The sequence below is a fragment of the Heliangelus exortis genome, chromosome 5, assembly GCF_036169615.1.
Source record: "Heliangelus exortis chromosome 5, bHelExo1.hap1, whole genome shotgun sequence".
In the NCBI taxonomy this organism is placed as follows: Eukaryota; Metazoa; Chordata; class Aves; order Apodiformes; family Trochilidae; genus Heliangelus; species Heliangelus exortis.
In genome coordinates this window covers 30,800,231-30,826,170 of record NC_092426.1, presented here as the reverse complement: position 1 = coordinate 30,826,170, position 25,940 = coordinate 30,800,231, and the positions used below count along the sequence as shown (strand labels likewise).

The 25,940-nt window shown below is 40.6% G+C and overlaps 1 protein-coding gene across 1 annotated transcript in view; it reads right to left on the bottom strand.

The window, feature by feature from the left end:
- SPRED1 (sprouty related EVH1 domain containing 1) overlaps positions 1-15,385 on the bottom strand; it is a 63,551-nt gene extending 48,166 nt beyond the window's left edge. The window contains exon 1 of the mRNA XM_071744326.1: positions 14,343-15,385. Within this exon, the coding sequence (XP_071600427.1) occupies positions 14,343-14,374 (32 nt within the window). The 5' untranslated portion in view covers positions 14,375-15,385. The remainder of the gene's footprint in view (positions 1-14,342) is intronic.
- Between the last annotated feature and the right edge of the window lie 10,555 nt (positions 15,386-25,940).

Here is a 25,940-nt window from a genome sequence, read left to right as displayed (position 1 = left end):
GTCAGTCTCTTTTTAGCATTGGCCCACTCTCTCTATTGCCTTTCATTTCAGCTTCTAGCAAGGACAAACATGAACGAAAAAAGGGAACTTTGGTGACTGCCAATGCCATTGAGAATTAAAAGAATGGTATATATAATCTCCTGCACTCACTACTGCTTCTGCAAGCCCCAGCTGGACCAGCAGATCTATCTTGGCAGAAGGCCCAGCTCTAATAAGGGGAAATGAATTAATATACTTTGTAGACATAGGTAGCTCTTACATCAGGTTTACTTTTGCCATTCTACTTACTGCCCTTCCCCCTTATTTCCATTTGATACCCTCACCTCTCTAATACCACGTAAAAAACCCAAGTTTCCCAGATTTTTACAGCTGAGACAGCACTGCATGCAACAAGGACAGCTCTGGTGTTGTTTACTACTAAGAAATTGCCTGTGGTAAGTCCAACAACACAAACAGCAACAAAGGGAAAAATGCAACTTAAAATGCTCAGAAGCTCTCTCAAATCAACGATACTACGTTCACAATTTGTATTGCCTTGGCCCAAATAACCACTTAGAATTCACAGCATTGGACTGATCTTTATGGAGCACATTGTTTTGTATACAAAGATGGCAGACAGACCTACACATAAATGGAACACAGACAAATTTTGAAACATTTACCACACTTGTAACCGAGAAATCCTTTGTTTGGGCTTCAGATGTATCTAGCATAAAGAAGCATCTTTTAAAAAACCAAACCAAACCAAACCAGTTTTCAAGTAGTAATAGGCCAGTCCTGACTGGAGAGTGAAAGAAGGTGACACAGATGATCCCCTCCTCATTTCGCCAGGTTCAAGGCCAAGGCCCAAGAGCACCAGCACTCCCAAGCCCTTTTCTCCCACTACAAACACAACTTTAGCATAAGAAAACAAGCAGCTGACACTGACACAACCATGAATTCAACGCACGTCCTAACAAAACTAAATTGCTAAGTTATTACCTAGAACATCATGCTTACCAATTAATTTCATCACCTTACTCATCTGGTTCTTTGAGACAAACCATTTCAAGGAAAGAAATACCCATGCAGTACACAGCGCTCCAAAATACGCCATTTAGATACTGAAACTAATTTGGACTTCTAACATGCAAACACAAACAGCAAACTATATCAAAATATTAAAATTTGATAATATGACAGAAGAATTTCAGTTTGCTTCAAATTCTGGATGCCCAAGAACACAGCAATTATATTTTAAAAAGATAAGCTATCCAAAACTAAAATGCAGCTAATGTAAGATGAAATCCTACCAAACAACCATAAAGTAAAGCTTCCCACCAATGAACCACAAAACAAATAATGTATTTCAGCTCTAACTTCCTGCTGAGGAAATAGATGCCTATGAAATTTAGCAAAGTATAGCAAGCAGAAAAGTCAGAAGGGATATCAACAAAAATTTTTGCCAGAACCTTTATGGCAATTCTTGTTTTTTACATAAAGCATTGGTACCTGAAGGTAACATCTTGAGATTATAAAAATCATTATTAATTTGTGTTCATTATTAATTTGTGATGTCCTTGGAACACTTTGTTCAGATATTAATTGCATCTCTGACGATCTTCAATATCAGTGACCAAATTTCTTCAACATTTTTGAAAGGGAGATTTCAATCTTCCACAAAGCAGAAACTGTAGCCGACCCCTTTGCTGTTTTCAAGTAATTCTGAACCCATCACTCACCTTGTCACAAAAACTTCCTAAACCCACAGACCTGTTTTACCATTGAAGAGCAACCAAGTGAGTAGTTAAGTTCAGTGGCTTTTAAATCAATCTACTCCCACTCGCCTTCATTAACTGATCTCAACTGTAAATTTGCTTTAGATGCTTTAAGAGGTGGCTATTAACTGCACAAAGGAAAAGTTATTTTATGTATCAAAATGACAGCACCAGTATTATTTATTTAGTGAAACTGGATTTTTCAGTGTTAGTAAAATGCAGGGTGTTAATGGAATTCTTTTTATTTCTATATTAAATGACTTGTGCATTTATACAACTTTAGATTATTCTGAAATCCTTCACCAGTTGACAGGAGGAGTTTGAAAACAAAAATGAATAACAATCAAAACAAAAAACCCACCCAAGCCCCCCTTCTGAAGAGTTAAATATTTCAAGTTATGTAAATAAGCTATCAAAAAACATTAGAACACAGCCACCTATAGCACATATCATTTATACCACTATAAAACTTCATACCATTTGCAGGAGGGAGCTTCTAAAAAAACATTCAGATTTACATCTCATAAAAACACCCACAGAATTATGAAGATTTGCTTGTGATTACCCTTTTCTCTATAGTTTTAGAGAAGAGCATCAATATCCAGACCTTCACAGCTACAGACAAATAATGTCATGAAATCCCAAGTAGTATCATTAACACTAAATTCAACTTAATTCCTGTGGATCTTGGAACCTCTCCTGGTAGCAGCCTCAACCAGCAGATTGGACAACTGCTGCTGCAAGGCTACATACTGAAATGAATAAACCACACAGAGAACATTTGCCTTTGTGAGGAAATGGTACATAATGGAGCTCAAGAGATGAATGAAAATTCTATGAATGAAAACAAGTTTTAGCATTAGGAAAAAACAGACCTTAAAAATGATACACAGAAGCAATACATAATCATCCCTACTTCTGATGGCAGATATTAGAGCAATTTCTGATAATGTGCTCTATGACAGTTAAAAGCATCCAAATACTACCCAGATATTCAAACCTTGAGAAGTATCGATCTGAGGTTCTTATGATTTACTGGAATAATACACAAAGAAAGGGTTAGACCAAAAGAACTTCCTGGTTTTTTACCAGCATTGTTATTGCCAAAGGACATATCCCAAAGTCAAACTCAAGCAATTCCTGACAAAATTATTTGCTGAGTTATAATAAGAACTCATTGAGGAGGAAAGCAAAAACAGTCCTTTGGAGGACACCATTTTTCAGTGTAAAGACAACAGAAGTTTTACAACCTACCAAAACCACAATATAATCAAACTGATTTTCTTGGTTAATGATAAAAGCTTGAATAGCATCTTTCAACTTAGCTGTTAAGAAGGCATTTCTCAGGAATCAGATATGCTATTTAATTATATAGACAAAATAAAGAAATCTTTGCCTCAGACAAGGTATACCAAGACTGCAAACAATCCCCTCTCACCAAATACACCCTGGATCACAGATATTAATGCTGTAACTGGGAAATGACAATTATACTTTCTCCACTGTAAAATACCTAACCAAAAAATGTAGAAAAAAATGGAGAAAAATGTAGAAAGCAGATCCTTTCTACTGTAAGATACTCTGATTGATGCACTATCTGTTGTAGCTGCTTTGGAAACAAACTGTGAAACAACCTTAGAAAAGCTAGCCAAAATTACTCCTGCCCTTGAGAAGAAACACTTGTATCTTCCTTTGACATGTGGAAGTTAATTTGGGTATCTCTAGCACCTTCTGTACCACGATGATCTTTTCCCAAAGCACATGGCAGAGATTGGGATCATCATTCCTTATTTGTGATTATCAAAGATCACCGTTTGCACTTTCCAGCTGGGAGGAGCACAAGGACCTTAAAGCAAACTGAAAGCTTTTACTTCATCCATTGAGCTTCAGTTGTGGGGATCAAGCTCATGCAGCACCCATTTGCTAATAGATAGAAAAAACATTCCTATGCGTCCCCAATAACTGAAAAATGGTCTGAAAATGGTCTGAAAAACCCAGCTGAGGTAACAGATTTGTTAATGGTGTTTCCATTTATTTCACAAGTCTAATTCATAAATTTTTATTTTGTTCAAAAAAGGATTCTCTATATGGAATTGTAGTTCTACTTCAGGAAGTTTGTCACAAATATCAAAAAAGTTGAATTTTCCATAATGGAGAAGTCACTCAACATTGATTTTTCAACACTTCTGTAATGTCTTTTTCTTTCACTGCTGAAAGGAGGATGAACTCCTAGCCTGTGGGAAGCATTTTGTCTTTCTAAAGAAAACCAAACACATGTTTTTATTTGAGTTATGTTTTCGTTGTCCCAGTGTGGCAAAAACAAGGTTTCTTGCTAGCACTGCTCAAGGGTAAACCCTGGTATTAAGACCTGTAAGGGTGCTCAGTGGGCCAGTCAAAATGTCTCAAAGAGACATTAAGCAGTGTCTGTTTTCCAGAGAATCTTTTCAGGATAAGTTGTATAAGAACCCTAGTACAGAAGAAATGCTCAGAAAAATGCTTCCTTAAATCCTAAAAAAAACAACCAAAATGTATAAGGATAGGTCTCTCTAAGCCCCATCAAAACACACAACAACATGCCATTTTTAGCAGTAAAAAAAGAAAAATAAATTTAAAAAAATGTAACAAAATAATTAACACAAGAAAACTTTGGTTTAAAAAATGTACAGCAGAAAACCAAAGTCAGGGGAGAATCTGAAAAGCTCCTTTAGTTATACAACTAAGCTTATCAGTTTTCCTTTAGTTAACCACAGTTAACTACTCCAGAAGAAGAAAAATAAAAGCCCCCCACAGGAAATTACACTATGCTAAACTATAGCACTCTAAATCCCTTTCTTGTTCTTGAATAGCTTCCTTGCCTGCTCTTCATTGAGAATTCAACTAATGGATAAAGAAAAGCTCATGTTTTCTACCTTGCTTCAGGGGAATGAATGTGGACATACCCCTTTGCAGAAAGCCAGAACAGAGAAATGAAAGGTAGTGCTGCACTGTCAACCTAGGGAGTTCAAAGAAAAACTCAACTTGTTTTATATCAGTGACAAACATACAACATGCTTGCACAAGCATCTCCTTTACACTGTGCAGAGCACCCTAAGTACATGTCATAAGATGTTCAAAAGAATGTGATAAGGCAATGCTATTTTAACTTCTGAAAACATTTCCAAAAAGTCCTCTTCACCCCCCAAACAACCTGAAAACAGAGAAGAGCCTAAGAAGCTTCTAATCCCATAACAAGAGGGCTGTAGCCAAGAGGCAGGGGTGGAGGTCTGGTCACAGACTCAATTTTCATTGCCCCAGGCAAATGCTTAACTCATTTCTGCAAAACCTCCATTACCTAACGCGGGGTTGTTAACATGCACGATTCTGTTCCATCACCATAGTAACAAAGCACGTACATTTTAAGGTGCATATGGGGGCTCTTCTAGAGGATGTGTCAAGCTGAATACAGCTAAGACAATATAAGATATTTTAAGCTAGACTCCCTCAGTACAAATACAGAGAGCACGAAAGTTCTGTGCTGGAGATCATCACAGAACTGTTTAAGCAGTGGCTACGCATCCATTAAAAAGTTTTCTAGAGGCTGAAAGAAGTCAAAGATGAAGGAAGATTCAGACTGGACAATTATGAGCCTTAGCACATAAAACTGGCTGTGACAGGAACTACAGAACATAGTGGAACATTTTAAGAACAATACACTTCACTACTAATCACAAAAACTAAAGTAGGAAGAAGTATCTGACTATGAAAACATATTTTTTAAGAAGTGACAAGCAACTGGCATTTTCGTGTCAATGAAATCTGCAAGTACTTTGCACTTATGTGCCTGAAGTATGACACTATTCCTGTGGGATACACAAGTGAGGACCAGCATGCTAGACACACATAGCTCATAATGACATCTGCTGCAAGAAGCAATGCCACTCTCGACTTAAAACAACCAAATCGGAAGGGAGTTCAATATAACAAATACATTACTCCCTCAAATAACTTCTCATACTGCACTAGAGATAGCTTCCAAATTGAGGGAAAAAAACCCAAACCAAAACCTCGAGTTTCAGATAAGGATGAAGAAAATCACATTAGCAGAAAGACTGTAAGAAAAGGCACACTACAAGTCTGGATAGAAATACAGCAATATTGCCAACATCTGAAATACTCCTATAGTTGGAAGTTGAAGATTAAAAGACAAAAACCAGACAAAACTGCTTAAACAAACAAAATCCTAACAAACTTGTCAGAACATTGCTTTACTTTTCAGTATCAGTATGTACAGAATTTTAATGCTTATTACAATGCAGTAATGCAGTCTTCAACTACACACCACCACCTGTGTGCCATCAGAAGATGAAGTTCTCTCTGGCACAGGATGAGCAGAAAAAGAAAAGAAAAAAAGAAGAAAGAAAAGAAAGAAAAGAGGGAAAAAAAAAGAAAGAAAAAGGAAAGAAAAAAAAAGGAAAAGAAAGAAAAAAAAGAAAAAAAAAAAAAAAAGAAAACGGGCATTTTCTATCATCGAAGGTTGGAGACCAGAACCTAGGTAATCTGATTATATACCTGGCTCTCATTATCAAAATTATCCAAATTCATACCCCATTGCCACATGGATTACATTTGCACAAACAGCCTCAGTTCACAAGCTTGAAAATCCTCAGGCATTTCATTTTGCAACTCTGCATGCCCTTCGCACACTCATTACATACCCCTGCTACCAGCAATCATGATTTCTCCATGAAATCTTGCAAAATTTGAGTAAGAAACAACCACCTCCAATTTTTTTTGCATTACATCAGTAGAGCAGTGCAATAGCATTTGAACTACAATTGTAACTTACAAAGAGATAAATTGCCCCCTGAAGAGTACACAGACCTACCTACCCTAAGTCCATACTACTAAGAAACTTCCAGTCTATTCTTGCTCCCAAAGGGAGCAAAGACCAATGACTAACAGGAGCTTTATGTCTTTCAAACATACCAGTTTGGTGCATGAGGTCAGCTACTTACGTAGACTAAAAAAAAAAACAAACAAAAAAACAAACCCAGAATTTCCTCTTTTAAATGTATAGGCCTTAACTCTGAATCCTGAATTAGCTTCTTTACATCTTTAAAAAATGTGTTCCTGTTCAAGGCTCAACATGCACCAGCCTCAACCACAGGGTTCATATTAAGGCATGCTGTACTGGGATCCAGAGGAAGCAGGGAAAGAAATAGCTAGGGCAAAGAGCACTTCATCACTTCTGAGAGGCTGAGAAGCTTCTAGGAAGCTACATAAAAACTCCTAAATCAGAGCAGGTTCTACAGTCCCACCTTTCACTACCTTACTTAATCCTTTCAAAAGGTTAAAGACAGAGAAATCAGTTCTGCCCTCGAGGTTTATAGCACTTCACCAAAACTGTACTGCACAATTTCTGAAAAAGAAATAAAAAAATCAAAAATTAAAAACCCCAGGCAGGAACCCTCACTGAGAGTTACACCTTAACTAACCCCAGGTTTATTTAGGGAAGGCAGTCAGACTCAGTAACAATTTTTAATAAACTTAACACTAGTTTTCAGTAATTGTCTTAATAATGAAAATTTTAATAGTTCTGGTTGCCACACTTGCTTGTTAGCAACATTTGACCTTTCAAAAATTGCAACAAATCAGTTTCATTTTTGTTTTGACAAACTTTGGTTAGTACCACAATTTGTCAGCACAAGTAAAAGAAGAAGGGTTATTGTCAACAGTTGTCAGGTCATTTTGGGTAAGACCTACATATTTGGTACCACTTTCCTGGAGTTGGTTTTTTTTTTTGATGGTTATGTTTTGGTTTTTCCTTAAAAAAAAGACAACGTTTTCATAGACGTTAATGACATCTGTTCTTGCAAACCATTCAAGCCAAACACTGGCTCACAGAATTTCTTTAGGAATTCTTAACAGGCGAGTGTTTGACTTGCTGCTGCAGTGTATGGATTTCAAGACTTCCTCACCTAACTATAGTATTGACACACAGCAGTAGTCAGAATTATCAAACAAGACTGAATGCATCTGGGGAAAAAATAAAAGGGGAAAAAAAATTTTACCACTTAATTTTTAAGATGGTTCAGATGTTTGAACAGTACATGTTTGGGGAATTCTTGTGTAACACACACATAAAAAACCATTTCCTTCTGAATGGGAGTTTGGTATCAGGCAGCAATGCAGATGGAGCACAGTGACAGCCCAAGTTTCTGTGGCCTATTTTCCCTGTTTGAAATGAAGTATTTACTGTTATATGACAGTGAGTTCTTCAAGAAAAAAATCTTGTGATCTCCTTGAATATATAGATGCACTTATTATCACTGTATTTGGGCTGTTTTATTAGTACCATTATTTATTTTCCCTACCTTACTTAGAGCATTGGGAATCAGGGTCTGCAACTGTGTATAGCAAGTCAGTTGTTATTTAATTGGAGCTACATTTATAAACAATTTCAGTACTCAAAGCACTTAAATGCAAATTTTCTGTCTCCTAGTGGATCTAAAGATTTGTTGGTCACTTGGTTTTGTGGTATTTGTTTCTTTAAAAATTCTTTTCTTACTATATCTGGGATAGAAACAGTGAATATAAAATGCTAAATAAAGCTAAATTAATATATATTCTTATAGCAAACTGATAGCAGAAACACCAGCATGAACATTATGTAAAAGATAAGCTTTAAAAGATGTGAAAACACATGCACTTAAAATGTCTGCTTACTTCCTACAAGGAAGTGCTGTTCAACACCACAGTCCAAGGGACTTATCCCTGGTATTTTTCAAGCAGAGAGATACCGAGTTTACCCTGGTACCATATACCATAAAATATATCATATACAACATGATACCACCTTGTATATGAGAGAACACGCAGGCAATAGTGCCAGATTTTTAAAAGATTATAGCCCAAGCACTAGCAGAAAAAAAAAAATTAAAAATCTTCTCTTAGAGTACTAGAAAACTAAGTGCAACAAATGTATTGCTGTTGTCTTAAGTCTAGAAACAGCATACCAAAGGAGTATCCAGTCCCCTTCCTACCATCAAAAAAACATGCATCACTGAATATTTTTTCTGCTGAATACCAAGACTGGTGAGAAGACACATCTAACAAAGTATTAGAAAGTATAAAAGAGGTTATAAAAATGTTAACATCTTACCGATTTTTAATTTGAAATATTCGTGCCACATTTGTTACCACTAATTAAATAAATGCTTCACAACTACAAATGTTTTCAGAAAGAGGAACGAGTATCTTCCAGGCAGAGAAAGGGGGAACAAATTCCATGTTTTCAAGGACCTTTTAATTTTTGTCTATGACCAATTCCAAACATTGTTATTGTGCAAACTGCACCAGTTAAAATTTGCTTGCTTAAACACTGCTGCACATTAGAACTGAGAAGAGAAAGGCTAAGATGGTTCCTTTTTCATATATCCATAGAGAAACTGGGATTCTCAACAACATGGCCACTCCCAGCCATCTTTCAAATTTCTTTAAGGAAACTGCAACATGATCCAATCAAGAAAGAGTAAGAGGGTGAAAATAGACATTTAAAAGTTAAAACACCCCCGTTTAAGACAATGTACATTGTATGCTGCATCATAGTTACTTTTTTTTGAATGAGGGGAGTAAAAAAAAAAAAAAAACAGTGAAAAAAAGACAAAAGTATTTCCTTTGTCTCCTTGTTAAGCTCGTGTCAATATTCTAAAAAGTATTTTTTATTTCTGGTGTTTGTCATACCCCATCAGCTCATCACCAATGTATACGGTATCTGCAGATATACACAATGGGTAAATAATAAACAAAATATCAGTGTTTAGCAAAAAAACACAAATCACCAGAAATTCCCTCAGCTTTAATCCTGTGACTTCCAGTTCTGGGAAAATATATTCCTCTCGTGGAATTTCTCTACTTTTGAAACATATGCTGATGTCCTCATTGCCACTTTAGCCCTTCAAGAATATTACATTTTAATGAACAAACAAGGGAAATACTAATTTTTTAATTCAAACATTATCACTGGCTCCAGTTAGGCTGCAACATCCAGAAAGCGTTTTTCTGCAGTACCACAGTAATCAAGGAATGTTGCTAAGGTGAACCCTTTTTTCAAAATAAAACAAATAAAAACTAAAAACCCCTGACTCCCAGATTACATAACATGCAAATTCAGTTTCACCTTCAAAATAGTGTCACATCACATCAAGCCAAGGAGACAGGAAGAAGCAGTTCATAAGACTGGAAAAGCCTCCCCAAAAGAAAATCTATCAGAACTGTCATGATTTGATATAATCAACTGATTTAGAAGATGCTTTCCTTAAATAAAAAAAAAAAAAAAAAATTAAAAAAATAATCTGACATTTAAAAAATTCCTTACATTAAGAGATGAAGAATTCCAAATTCTATATTCCGAAGTCTAGAAAATTAGCCTCCTGAAAAGTGGCTAATTTATTAGTTCCTCACAGAACTAATAAAGCCAAACTAGTTTGCTTTACTTTCTGCAGTATCATTTCATGTTCATCTTCGAGTATCTGGGCTTGTAATACATGGCATTCTGGATCACAAATGAAGAATAAACAGTATTTTTTTAAAATTCAAAGAAGACATTAACATATAAAGTATTTTGGATTGAAAAAGTAAAGCTGAACTAATTTTTTTAAAATAACACCTATGTTTATAACATCATAATCTAGAGGCTGTTAAACATAGAGCATTAATATACACTCCGTGATTCTTAAATTTATAATATCTTGAATTAAGTTACCCAGGAAAATTAGTATAAGATTACCCATCTCTTTTTTTAACAAAACAATAAGCATATGACAGAGCGAATCTGTAAAAACACAGTACATAAAAGCAATTTTGAATATAATTCAAGAGCACAAGAATTCCCTGAAAAAGGAGGCCACCTGCAACACAGAGCAAAGTAAACAAGCCAATAAAGCACTGCTCCTGCTTCTCAATAGCAGCAACTCAGACTCCATCTTAAGCCTGTCATCATTCATCCCTACTGAATGGGGACTACATAACGTAACAATTATTCTGCTTTAGCTAACACTAACATTTCCAGACAGCAATAAAATCTGCCACCAAAACAGGAATTTCATGCAGTGTTTGCTGACCTGCCTGCTTTGACATTATTAAGTTGCATTAACAGCAAATTGACCCACGAGTCCACAAATCCTATTAATTCCTTCATTTAAAAACTGAGAGTATTTGTGAACACCACATTGTGTTCCTGCTGACCACACTGACTGCACAACACAGAGGAAAAAGCAAAAAAAGATCTGGAGGTACACAAATGCTCTCATTTAACTAATATCGAACTGAGAAACACAAGAGTATCACTGCAAGAACAATGCAAAAATCATCAACAAGGATTCATCTGTGGCAATCAGAATTTCAGGAGGCTGCCTGCCGTATGTTCACAAATGACTGGAAACTTGGTCGTCCTGAACGCTGCTTTTAAATTAAACTTTCCCACTATCACTGAGAATTTAACATCATTAACTGAGGTCAAACTCTAGGCACCACAAATGTTTTTATCTTGCTTCATAAAATGAAGTTTTATAAGCAAAAAAGAATGCTTTATTACCAGAACATTCCCGGTACCCACAAATGACACAAAATGCATTGCAAAGTACCAGTGTTCGCCCTTATATGCCCAGAGATTTATTAATGAATTCAAGGCCATTGATGTAATCAATTATACTGATAAAATTAAACACAGTGAACTATTAATGTATGATGAACACCAATTTGTAGATCTGCCCTATTTTCATGAATGGTTTGTTTGGTGTTTCAATCATATTTCCCAGTCATTTAAAGTGATTCACTTGTGCAATGTGCAAAATCAACTAAAGAGGAGCAACCCTGGACTAGGCAAAATTCTGTAAAAAAAAAGAAAAATCAAATTAAATCGAGAAGAGAAACATTTTTTTTTTTTTTTTGCTCTGATATTCTAATAACCAAAGGGGGGAAAAAAAAATCTATATTTTGACATAAAGCACTGTTACAGTGCTTTGTAAGGTTTTATCCATTTAGCTCTGTAACAATGCCAAATTAACTCAAGGCAAATACTCTATGTGAGGTTTCCTTTCTGGTTTTAAGTAAAGGTTGGTAATCTTTCAGGTATTCTCTTAGGCTGCACTAACAACAAAGCCTCCTACGTCCACAAATGTGTAACGAAGGATCGCCTTAGTGTAATTTGTTAAGATAATGAAATAGAGGTTTCCTGAACGGCGCACATCACCCTTTAAGCATGGGCAACCACAAAACAGTTACATCAAACAAATACATTGTCAGCTTTGGGGATCCCTCATCACCCCAGTTTTGCTCCGTTTTATTTTTTGAAAGATGTAAAAATATGGTTAATATCCTGACCTCTAAGCAGTTTATGCCGTATTACAAATATTTCTCTGTTATTCTGATTATTTCAGAGGTCTTTTCAGCCATGGCGTAGGTTAAAGGGAAATGACAATTGCTAATCTGGCACAAAATCAGCAATGCAGTTCATTTTTGTCTCTCCACTTAGTTGTCTTCCCTGTTACCTGTATTTTGTAACAGACAACATTTTCAGATTTCTCATTAGGTACGACTGACTTCCTTCCACAACACGCTCATATCTTGCAGATGTGACACAGTGTAGTTCAGTAACACGTAAATTATACAAAATGGATTAGCATACTGTCTTGAAAACACGTTCATAACAATGAATTTGATTTTCAGTATTGCATGTGAGTCAGTATTTACGGAAGGGGAAGTATTTCTGAATAAGGCTCTGGTTTTCTGAATAAAACTCTTCCCTGCTTAAATGTTAGGTGGTACATCGAAAAGGTACTTCCGAACTAATGCTCCTTTACAGGAAAATTACAAACACAAACCATAAAAACACCTCCCTCCCCTCGGCCCCCTCATTTTTACAGCGACTTCCCATGCTGGCAGCCATAAGCCCTCTTTCTGCTGCCCTCCCCGATAAACCTGCCGGCCTGGCTGCCTCTCCCTTCCCATGGAGGTCTGATCTGCGAGGCTGCTGAATGCAGACACTGTACTGCACTGTGAATGGACAGCCAGGTATTTTATGAATGGAGCGGATCACGTGCTCCCAGCACCTCCCCGAGCTGATATTTCCCACATAACTGTGTCAACAAGCAGCGAACAGCACATATTAATACAGCAGGTTCTGGAGACCTTCCTCCGCCAGCCGCCGGCTGCGGGCTGCTCCTTCGCACCGGAGCAGCAGCGCCAGGCGCTCTGCAGGGCAGGTTTTGCCGCAGGTCAGCGGTGATGACAGCAATATTTTTTTCGTTATTTTTTTTTTTTTTTTATGAATGGAGATTGTGGTATGCAAATGAGAGCGATTCACAAAAAAGGAAACATGGCGGCGGCCCCGGCTCCCGGCCCCGCGGGCGCCGCAGCGGCTCCTGACCGGCCCGGCCCGGCCCGCTCCGCGGCCGGCAGCGCCCACTCCCCGGGCCCCGCACCCCCGCGGGGTTCCGCTCCTCGGGGAGCACAACACCGCGTTGGGGGCAGCGCAGGGGAAGGAGCTGCGCGGGCTTTGCTCGGGGGGGGAAGGCAGCGAAAGGGGGGAACCCTTTTTCCCAGGCGGAGGAGGAGACCCCTCCGCGCCCTGCCAGCCCCGCCGGCTGCTCGCCCTCCACCCGCCGCTACCTGCCGGCACAATGGGCGCTCGGCCGGCCCCCTCCCCAGCGCCATGGCCGCGGCCGCCGCCGCATCATTCATAAAATCAGCCCGAGCACAGACCGACATCGCCAACCGTAACGCCACAGCGATGAACTTCCCGGGAACGGGAAAAGTTTCAAAATCCTTTATGTTTGTTTTTCAATGCCGTAAAAGAACTCGGATGTTTCCTGACAAATATTCATCTCCTCCGACCCAAAATGGGTTTCAAAGATAGATTACACGCAGGGGGATACAACCGCGCACACACATTCTCTGGATTTCCTCCAAATCAGTCACAGTAAAAATATGAATAGATCTTGAACTGTCCCCTTTCCCTTAAAAGAAAAAAAAAAAAAAAAAAAAAGGAAAAGTCCCAAGTGTTCATTAAAAGGGAAAGGAAAAAAAAAAAAAAAAAAAGAAAAGAAGGGCTTTAGGGTAGGTTTAAGCTGTATTTACACTGACTGACTCATCCAATTAAAATTCAAGAGCAGTTTCCTGCAGGATGAAGCTCCCACACACTAGTTTCCATGTGAAATATCCACAAGTAATAGGATATTATCAGAGGTGGTACGTGCCGATACCTCTCTGGGCATTCAAAACCCATCCTCCCCCTTCCAGACACCATCGTTACCTGCACCGTTTTCTACTGGGCTTTAACTAAACCACGCTTTTCTGGCCGTTGGCTCGCAGCCCTTCCACACCAAGCTCCCTCACAAAGAGGGAGCTTTCTGAGCTTCCATATACGCGAGCAGAAATGCGCAGTACGCGCAGGGGGAGGCCGGGACACGTACGTGAGCGGGCAGAGGCCCCCGCGGGGCGCGGAACCGGGGGACGCGCCGAGCCCCAGCCCCGGCCCCAAGCCCGACCCCGGGGCGGAGGGGAGAGCCGCCGCCGCGGCGGGGAGAGAGAGGAACGGCCGCTTACTCGTTGTTAGAAGTCGCCGTCTCTTCGCTCATTTTCTCCTCACCGCGATCCGACAGGGAGACGGAGCAGCACCGACGCAGCCAGGGCGCAGGCAGAACTCACCAGAAACTTCACCATTGTTACCCCCCCGGTCTGCCCTCCCCGGCCAGGGCACGGGCAGCGTTGTGAAGTGAGAAGGAGGGGGGAAAGAAGGGGAGGAGGGGGACGACAGCGATCTTTATCCTGGAAACACGAAATCCTATGGTCCGGCGCTGGAGCGTGTTTCCCCCTGTCTTTAGAGATGATGATGATGATGATGAAGGTGGTGGTGAACACAGCTGCAACAACCACGGATCTTCTGCTCTTGAACTGCCCCCAGTTAAACGGGAACAGAGTGCTGGAGACAAGGGAGGGCTCCTCGCCGCAAAAAGCTGCGCCGCACCGTCCTCCCGCTGCAGCTCATCTCCCGCTGCAGCCGCCTTCGCTGCTGCTGCCCTCCTCCACCTCTTCTTCTTCTTTTTCTTCTTCTTCCTCCTCCTCTTCCTCCACCTCCTCCTCCTGCTGCTGCTGCTGTTCGGCCGCCTCCCTGCCCGCCCGCCTCCCGCGCCCAGCCGGGGCAGGCGGCCGCAGAAATTCCTCCAGACACCGGAGCCGCCACAGGCCGGGGCTGGCGGGGAGGAGGGGGGAAGGGAGAAAGGGGGGGGAGCAGAACGGCTCAACTGGGTTCTCCCACCCCCTCCAAAGCGACGCCGAGCACTGCGGAGGGAGGACGAGCCGGCCCCGAGGAGAAGGCTGGTGACGGGGGGAGGGAGGCGTTTTAAACCAGCCTGGGGGTGGGAAGGGGGGGGACGGAGGAGAGAGAGGATGCGTCACGGCTGTTTATGCGAGGAGAGGAGCGGGGAGGGAGGGGAAGAGGAGCTGCTAGGGCGAGAGAGGAGCCCCAAGCCGCAGGACGCGGGGGAGAGGAGGGAGAAAGCCCGCGGGGAAGTTCAGCGGCAACGCTCCCTCCCCGGCAGCAACTCCATTAGCGGCCGCCGCCGCCTCGGCTCCTCGCAGCCGCCTCCGCCTCCTCCTCACAGGAAAACTGGGCGGAAGCGTTGACTTCAAGCTCCTTCCGCCGCCACAGCTTGATCCAAAATAACCACGGGGGAAAGGGAGGAGGGAGAGCAGAGAAGAGCGAGGGGAGGGAAGCAGTCCCCTTGACCCAGCTCCCGCCGCCCTCCCCGCGGCGCCCGGCGCCTGCCCTGCTCCCGAGTTTCCTGAAAGTAGTTCCCTTCCCCCCGGCGCTGCCTCGCGCGCTTCCCGAAGAGCAGAGGCCGCCGCACACGCACGGCGCCGCGGAGGGATACGCGAGTTTTCCCCTCTCTCGCCCTCCTTCCTGCGCCGAGGGCGCGGGGCAGCGGCCGCCACTCCCGTCCCGGGCCCCGGCAGCCTCCGGCACCCACCCCCCCCCCCCCTTTCCCTGGCTGCGCGGCCGGTGGGCACCGCTCCGCGCGGGGCGCTGCAGACCCCCGGGGGCTCGGCCGTGGACCGGAGCGGGTGGTCTGGGATGTGGCGGGAGGGGGCTACAGCCTACGGCGGCCAGGGGGCTCGGGGCGGGGGTGGCTGAACGACGGCAGGGCTCCGCGGGTCCCTTCCCGGGCGCCTCCGCCGGCGGGCTGGGTCTGCACTCTCTTCTACTTCTTTTAAGCCGAAGTGAATGTTACCGCTAAGTGTCCGGTAGCCGGCAGGAGGGGGGGACGGCGGCTGGGAAAGCGGGACCCACTCCCACACCTCCCCGTGGCACCGGAGTCTCCTCCCTCGGGGCCCCGCCGTTCGACAGAAGCGGCGCCGGTCAAGTGTGCGGACCGGCGGCCCGAGGAAGGCGGTCACGTTAACCCGGGTCTCCTCTGCTCCGAACGATGCCGTGCGAGGCTGCGGGCAGCGTGCCGCCTCTGGAGACGGGGTGCCGGGCTTGCCTCCTGCCTTGGAGCGGCGAACCCTCCCTCTGCTCCTCGGTTCCTAAACTCCGGAAACTTGGGAGCGGTCCGAAGGGGGAAGATGGCAGGGAGGGAGCCTGAGACCCCGGCTCGGCCTCTCTGTAAGTGCTCGCTGCGATGGAGGCACTTGCAGTGGATCGAGGCAAGCGCTGACATGAGAAGCAGCAGCAGCAGCAGCAACCGAACCCAAATCCCTCTTCAGGAACTTAGAAAGTAAACGTGCTGCTTGATCTGATGGAGAAGTGGAGCAGTGCTGCAAACCCCGAGGACTCAAAAATCATGAGTCAGACCGTCAAGTAAATGAGATTATAATAAAAGATTACATTGTGGTTTTGTCTGTTGCTTGGATTTTGATTTCTTCCTGCCTAACCTTTGTGTGTCTGCTTACCAACTGATACATCTCATTGTCCCAAGTTTATGGAGTAAAATACTGTGGTGCTACTGCAAGAGACATCACCTCCCCAAAGCACGTTCATTATCCCGGGCTTCTGCTGTACTTCCTCAGTTTTTCACAACTCTACAAGAGCAGGTCTGTGTCAACTCTAATCCTATTTCGGGTTTTCCTGTAAGTGTGGGACCTTTTTGCCTGTCACAGGAGCAGTGATGAGCTGTTCTTTCTTCCTGTTTGAAAACGATGGGGCAAGATCCCTTGGCAATAATAACGTGTCTGATTCCCACACTACTGTTCGTTGGCTGCTTTTCCCAAGGAAGGGAGAGACTGGAACATGGGAAATGAGGAGAAGGAGTTTCCATTGCTTCAAGGAAACCTGGAATGTCTCACGTCATAAGCCAGACTACGAATGTGCATCATCTGTTTGAATGCACAAAAGCCAGGCAGTACTGTGTTTATCAAGGTTATTTGTTAAGGAAATTCTTCCTTTTCACCTTAGATTGGAACTACAACTTGTCTATGGGTCTTAATGCTGTCAAAAGATTTTTCTTGAAGACATTTATTTTTCAATGTGATTTAAAACTATGAGAAAATCTTGCAGTGATGAAAAAGTTTCAATTAGGTTTTTTTGGGGGGGGGGGAGGTTAGTTAAAACATTTTAAACATAAATCTATTTTTATCATCTCTAGCAGGCAAAAAAGGGCATGTTTTATTTTTAGACAGTTTCTGTTTGTTGCAGTATTCCTATGGATCGAAGTTCCGTGTTTCTATAATAGGATTCTACCATAAACATAATGGAATGATTATCATAAACTCCTATTGCTCTGGCTCTGGTAAAGGCACTATAACGTTTCCAGCAGCTCACATCTCAAACCTGCAATAGTAGATATATATAATAGATATATAATAACCCGCTTGCTTCCTTATCTGGGAGCCTTTTTGAGGGAAATTTCCAATTGTTTTGTAAAAACTTTTCTATGAGTACACTTAAAAGCAGATCAGTTATTCATGGCACAACCTCATCCAAACACTAAAAAAAAGTACATTACAAACCCATTTTTGTACACATTTACATTTCACCTGAATCAAACTGAGTATTTGATAGGACACTCCTCAAGTGCTTTGAAACCCAGCTCTGGGGACATGGTGTTATCCTGCTTAGCAGTGAGAACCCTCAGCAGGATCAGTGGAAGTTAAGTAATGCCATGCAGATCAGTTGGTCATTGCAGAACTTCAGTGACCAAGTCTTAATTGAGATTTTAGCTCCTAAACATAAAAGCTCTGAATTCTACCTCCACCAACATGATGCTTATATTTGTATCCATGTGCTAATGATACATGTACAAAAAATGGAGGTTAGCTGGATGTTCTGCCATTTTGAGAAAAATTATTACAGGTCTATTACTATTTTGTAGTAACTTTCATTCAGAATCTTGGTGTGACTTAAGTATTCAGTGTTCATTACACACATCTTAATAAAGACTTAGCTAAACTGAGGTGATGAAATCTATCTTAGTATTTCAGCAAAGTCAGATTTTGTTACATTCTAACGAGGAAGCCTGTTATTGCGTACAGGATAAAAAAGTTGTTTGTTCTGCTTGATGCTGCTCTCTCAAAAACGTTTTCTAGCAAGATACAAAACCTTGTTAGGAACATATCCATATCAATCCCAATGTATTTGTGATGGATCTAACTTATCAGAATATCAGCTTTTTATAAATGATTCCAGTTACTGATTTGTAATAACAGAACTACTTATATGGAATGGAAAAACACTGGAAAAATTGAGGCTCGAGTGGAAGGATGAGACAGTCATCCAGTGTCATCCAGTGTGTTTTCTGATGTGTCAGCTGTTGTACTTTTCATAGAATCACAAAATACCAGGTTGGAAGAGACCTCAAGGGCTAGATGGCCCTACCTTTCTGGGCAAAAGCATGATCTAAACAAGATGGCCCAGCACCCTGGATGTGGCTGCCACGGTGATCTTGTGGTATCAGTTGTTCTTTAACTTTATTCTGTCTTTTTTCAAGCATGGTTACAGGATGTTTTGGGATAAGCACGTTTGGTTTTCGTGATGCCTCAAGGTATGGCAGCTAGGGCAGCATTGCCACTGAGAGCAGCAGCCTCACTCATTCCTCCTACTCTGCTCCCTTCTCTATCTTGCACCTAACTTAGGTGGCCCAAATACTGGTGCACTGAACAATGGACTGCACTGGGAAATTCACCCATATTAAAACCAGTGTGGGAAATAATAACTGATTAGTCTTTCAGTACTTCCAATTAACTATGCAACTGGAGAAATACCTGTGCTCACTCAAGAATGAGTAACATGGAGGGGGGACCAAGAAAACGGTGGCAGTGCAAGGCTTCTCTATTTTTTTTTTTTTTTTTTTTTTTCCAACCTAAATTGCGGTGTAGTAAGCGACCTTAAAACCTGGGTAAGTAAAAGGAAGAACAGGCAACCTCAGAATACTAAAAATTATTGCAATCTCTTTTGTTTGCCAGTGGTTACATTAAGACATACATAATCTGTGAACATGCAGAAATCTCATTTAGAATCTTATTCTGAATTTAATATAAACTTTTATATATTTATTTTTCTGGACTTTTGGACCCATTATTACCAAGTCACCTAGAAAATTAGACCCCAAGATCATTTCCCCAATATATTCACAAATTACAGTGGTGCTTGCTGGTCAACAACTGGGGACAGATTCATTGCGGACATTTCAGTCTGTATAAAATAGGAACCAGAGATAAATTTCTGTTCAATATGCAGAAATGTGTTGTCTAGGGGAAACTGTGGCCTAATGCACTGAACACAGACTGCCCTGTCAGCAGTTCTGGTTCTCCTCCCAGCCCTGCAACTCCTATGTTCTGCGATCTTTGGCAATTCATTTAAAAACCTGTGGGGTATGGTGCTGTTGAACAAGAGCTTGCACTCTGGGTGAAGAGATTTCAGCTGGGACACTGTGGTCAGTTGTATGTAGACTTTTGATTAATTTCAGGGCACAGCTGGGAGGTCAGCTTCAACCTACTACTTCAAGGAGAAAAAGCAAACCTGGGGTTTTTTTGCAGTAAAATGAACATGGAGCTTTTATACAACCACTTTATATGTTCAGCAATGAGGAAGTAGGTTCCTACATCACTCAGCTTCCATGGGAGGACAATACTTACTCCACCCTAATTTCTCTCACTTCTAGAAATGAGAATGGAAATAACACTGTGTCTTTAAAGGTGCCTCAGAGATTCAAACAGACATGTAACTCACTCAAGCTTTTCTGTTCCAAAAGAAGCAGAAAGGAATCAGAAATGGATATACAAGCTCTGAGTTGCCTGTTAGCTCTGGCACAGGTAAATGCTGCACATGGTCTTTGCTTGAGAAAATTAATTGCATGGTACCAGAACTGCAAAGAGAGAACTTACCTTGCACCACTTCAGGTGCCTAGTGAGACCAGTGTTTTCTTCCACCATGCTTATCACTGCCATTGTATTGAAATAGTTTAATTTAAAAGAGGGCTTTCTGTGATGTGCTTGTTTCTTTTCCTACAAATGGGCTTGTGCTGCAGACCAGTGTGACAACTAAGCTGTATGTGCTGTTATTTCTAGGACCTACACAGAATTGTCCTTAATTATCTAATGGCATCATTATACCATCAACCAAATTCAATTATATGGTTATATATGCCTGCTGCCTTCTGTAGAAAAACTTTAACTCGGGGAAGGACAGCAACAATTTAAAATAGCCAAATAAAGCAGTTTAAAAACCAAGCATCCAGTAAAGAAGGTTTTTTGGTATTTATATTGGGTGTTTCTATTCCTCCTTCTTTACTTCTTTACTACAGGGCAAATTAATCTTTTTGTTTGGGGTTGGTTAGTTTGTTTGGGTTTTATTTGTTTTAAAATAAAATACCCACTGTTATTTTTCTTGATTAATAGAGAATATTAACATTATTTTTGAATTGTAATGTAGTTCAGATCTGGGCTATATTTAATTCCAAGTGTCTAAAAGATTTTTCTTTTGCCCAAGAAGGTCTTGATGGAAAAAGTGCTCTTGCTTGTTTCCCTGATCCAAGCTCATCATGTATAACCCTAGAAACCCACTGCATCTCCAAAGAGATACATCATTAGACTAGGATGTATCTCTGGTTTAGTGACTGGTTTAGACCAGACACACAACTTTCAGATGGTTAAATGAACCCTACTTACGAGTGCTTTCCAAAGCATTAAAAACTGATCAGTCTAGCAAATTGCTATAATACTCTAGGGTGTCTCAGATCCTGAATTGCTGTGATGTCTCTCAGCTGAGAAATAAAACAAGGTCCTGATTAGCAGTGTTTATTAAAAGCCCTGTGGCACTTTTTGCCCAAGCTGACTGTAGATGGGTAATCACATCCATGGTTACATAAGGAAGATAAACATTTCACGGCGTTATAAACTCTCCTGCTGTAAAGCATAAGCCACCCACTAACTGCCTGATTTTAGGAAGAACCCTCTCTATTACATAAGTGTTCAGTATGGGGGTTTCTTGCACCTGCCTCTGAAGCATCTGGTACTTGTCACCTACAAAAACAGGATTCAAGACTCGATGGACAACTAATTTGAGCCAATCTGGCAATTTTTATGTAACCAAAGGCTCTTTGTGACAGGAGGACGTGGCATGGTTCGTGATGATGTATCTGCCGAGTTCCCAGAGCTATTTAAAATATGTATTGTATGTTCCTCCTTAAAAGTTCATTTTTAAGCTGCTTGATAGAAGGTAATATTGTAGGAATCGTTATACAAATGTGCAAACGAGTGGGACTATATTCATATGTGTGATTGTGGGTGACTTTTAAGTACATTGCTGTTCATGAAGAAGCAACGAATTGCTGGCAGAGAAAGTGGGAGTACTATTACATAAGTTGGAGCTATCCAGGATATCTTTAACTTGTTCTCATGTGCTTTGTGCATTTTTCATTTCTCTGCAGAAAAGGCAGAACAGGTGTAACTATTTAACATCAGCCCTTTCTCCCCCTAGATTTTACTCCTCCTTACAGTGTAGACAGCTAGTGTGGACTCTTGGTTGCTCTCACAGCAGACCACACAAAAGCAATCAAAATGCTTGTGAAAGAATTGACACAAGGGATCTGTATCAGGGCATTTTATCATTTACAGGAAGAAAAATTTTAGATACCTTCTGTTGAAGCAACATTTTTGATTGCAAAGCATTCTTCCAATCCTAGGTGGGAAACGTATTATTTTTCATGAGCATCTATTCGGCTCTGGGTGATAAATGCTAATGTTTAAATAAAAGTATTTTCTTTGTAGCCCATATTTAAATCACACTAAGAATTAAGCACATGCATAAATCTGAGCATGTTCTTGACTGTTTTTCATCTTGAGGATAGTGTAACTTGCTGCCTGTATTAAAACATGTCTAAGCATTTCCTAAACAAAAGTCTCGTAGTGTAGAGCAACACAGTGAAACATTTTATTGTGGGACATTAACAATACCATATTTAATTGAAACTTAATGCTCCTTAAATAAAAATTTGGCAGCATTAGATACTTCATAAGTGTTCCTTGGTAAGGATATTTAATATTTTAAACCTCAGATTAATCTGGAGCTCTCCAATCAATAGACTTGGTGAAAAGCTCTCCAAACATTTTCATCCACCGCTGTGGCTTCCAAATGTATCGGCTCTTTGTCTTTTTCCTGCTTGTACTGATGGCAACTGTCACTGAGTCACACAGCTTGCTTTGGGCCTGCAGCCAAGCTGATTACAACAACAACTTGTGAACCATAAAAAGGTAGTCTCAGATCTCCAAGAGAACTAAATTGTTAGGAAAAAGAACACACTAGATCCATCTGAACATGAGTGGACTCGAGAAGTATTTTTGCATCATTCTTCCTACTTTCTCAAGAAAGTAATTGGTTATCAGTGGTGAAATAAATTCTTTTGAGACATCACAGGCAGCTACAAATGAAAAATATGTTGAAGCTGTCTGTAGTCTATCAGGTGTTAAGGCAATACCTCTTAGTGCAAAGTCCACGGACACAAAGATTTAGGGGTGAAAGCACAATAAAATTTTCTTATTTACTTTCAGTATATATCACTGATTTTCTCAGTAAAACAACTGCTCAGCAGCTGTATAGGAATATTTGACATCTCCAGGGTGCAAACAATAAAACTGATTTCTATACACAGTGACATTTACAAAGGTGAACTTTATACAGTGGATGGTAAACACACCAATTAAGAAAGAACGAAGCTGTTGTCTTTTGGGTGGCCCTGGAAAGCACTCTTATTAAAAATAATATCACAGCCTTTTTGGATGACTGGTGAAAAAGTTTTCTCCCTGTCTTCTAAACCACAGTATGGCTTGCATAAATAATTTTGGAGTAGTGAAACACTTCTATTTAAAAAATAAGTTTTGCATTAGATAAGCTACAAATATTCTATAGAGTAATAATGAGCAAGAGATTAATTTGACATTCGTGGCTCTACTGATGTGAGCGCCTACATTACATAAATTTCCTTCTTTGTGGTAGGACAACCTGCCTTGTTTCCCTTCCATATGCCAAGTGGGAAGCTGAGCTGTTACTTCATTCCCTAATTGGGAGAAAAGATCCTAACTTCCAACTTAAATCTGGTAGCTTAAATAGGTATGTTCCACCTTGATGTGTTTATAGTCCACCATGATATCAGTCCTTGTGCTCTAGATGAACCAGACCACAATCTTCCATTTTCCTCCCATATGAGAGGCTCTCCATTTGAACAGCCCATCTCTGCAACTGCTTTAGCTTGAATTTAGCTTTCATGGACATGAAACACTGGAACTGTGCAGAATATTTCATATGAGGTATTGCCAAGGCTCTGCACTAATGGTATTAATCCTCCCATATCTCTGATAAAGCTTATGAATGCATTTCTCTTTTTCTTTGTTCTTAGCAGACTGGTAGATTGAATAGCTTTGATTCCAGGTAATGTATATATGCCATTCTGCTCCTGAGCTCTGTGTAGCTGAGGAGCTCTGATTTTATAGTAAACTTTTGTTCTTGGTTTCTAAATGCTTGATTTGGCCTTTGAACTTAACTTAATTTCTGTTACTCCAGTCCTCAGTTATCCATTTCTTTTCTTCTGTGATATCCTCCCCTCTTATGATTACTTTGCTTTCTCAGTCCATCTTGAAACCACAGATATTTTCTGTGACATTTACATCTGTCCAGCTGCAGATGAGACTGATACCAAGAGCAGTGCTTGAGGAACTCCTCTAGCTGCCTCTCTCCAACAAGATGCTCTCCTTTCAACATTTGTTGAGAAACATCTGAAGTTTGTGAGGAGACATCTAGACTGCTGCTCCTGCATAATTTTAAATGAAATATTAAAATGAAATTTGTAAATGGAAGATCTAGAGACAAGACAACTGATTTTTAATTTTTTTTTTTTTTGTCAAAGAGATTAGGAGTTCTCACTTAAGACCATAAAGCCATTTCAGTCCTTCAAAGTTACCCTTGCCCCCCTCCATTGCTAATATTTGTAGCTGGTTCACTAGTTTATATGAGAGCATTTTAACAACTTCACAACAATTAAGGTCAAATAAACAATATTAATATTCCTATGAAGTACAAAGAAGTATAATCTCATTGTGATGCTTTACAATTCAGATTAGAAGGCATCAGAAAACTTAGAGCTTTTCTCCCCTCTCATCCAAGTTTGAACCAGAACTATGAAGGCAAAAGTAAAAGCCTTTGTGAGAGATCCAGAAATTCACACAGATCTTGGAATGGTAAAGCTGAAACCATACTTACTATTTCAGTTTAATCTGCAAATCACAACGCTGCATCAGAACTAGCAACAATTTATACAATTCTTTACAGTTTTGGTATACAATGCAAGACATAAAGACTAAACTAACACCTACTATCTGCTTTCTCTCATTTCTTACATTGTAAACTGTGTGAGGTAGGGCTAGTTTTCAGATTATTCTGTTTCCATAGTGCTCAGAAAAATAGGCTCTTAGTTGGCACTACTGTAGGAAACACAATTTCTAAAGAAGTATGGACAAAACCTGCCCTGTTGTCAATGAATAATAGTAATGCTTTACATATTTCATCTTAGCCTCTGCATTTTGTAAAGATTTTAAAAAAATAATCTTCCACTGTAATAACAAATAACATATATTTGCTGTACAAAGAGAAGTGTTCAGTTAATGTAATGACTAAATCCAATTTACAAATACACAAAAATTTAGTCAGGTTTCAGAAGCTATTTTTAATTCTTTCTGTTGTATACACAAGCTGCACCATGTATAACATTCCTACATCTCTGATCTGTATAGGAGGCGAAGAGGATTTAAAATCCTATTCTTGATTTTCTGAGATTGATTAAAATGCTTCAGCGCAGCTGAATCGTGCAGGTGTAAATTGTCTGTGTGTGGGAGGAAGAGACAGAATTGCTTCTCTGCAGCCTGATCTGACTTACACTACAGCAAACAGCATTTTCTTCTTTACAAAATGTGTGGTAGTCAAGAAGCATCCTGCTTCTCTTGTGATCTGGGGTACTGACAGAGTGTTTCCAGTTATTCATTTTAGATGGGAAATGCAGACAAGTACAATGCAGAACACATGGCTGGAAATGTGCTTTGGGTTTTTGGTGGAATTCTTCCATCACTAAATCAATCTTTTCCTAAATGCCTGTGAAGTGCCCTTGTTTTTAAGCTGTCTTTCATAAACACACACACTCATTCACAGGCATTCAAGCACGTATAGCCATGCATACATACATGTGTGTGCACAGACATGCATATAGATGCATCAACACGTATCTCAGTTGACCCTGAAAAGTGAAGCATTTAAAATTAGCAAACCTTTGAAGCTATTTTTCTTCCATGCTTTTTCAGCTACTTGGGAAGCTTTGATGCTGCTGGTGTCCTAGTGTCTACAGGGTTCAAAGATCTGAACTTCATTGTTCTAGCAATCAAATATGCATGAAGAGAGGAATAATCCAGTGAAGACTGGAAGTCCAATACTGTTTGCAGACTGAAATGGGAGGCATCTACAACTATTACCTGTCCATTGCCTGGAGATGAATTGGGAGATTAAACTCTAACTGAGGCACTTAGATCACATGCCTGAAGAGATGTGTTGTATATTGTATCTGGCTGTGATTTGCCCAAGGCTGTGCTGAGTCTCTGGGGTGAGAGCATGAATTGATTCCAGATCTCTTGATTTCAGTCTAGTATGTTAACCACACATTATTCTTC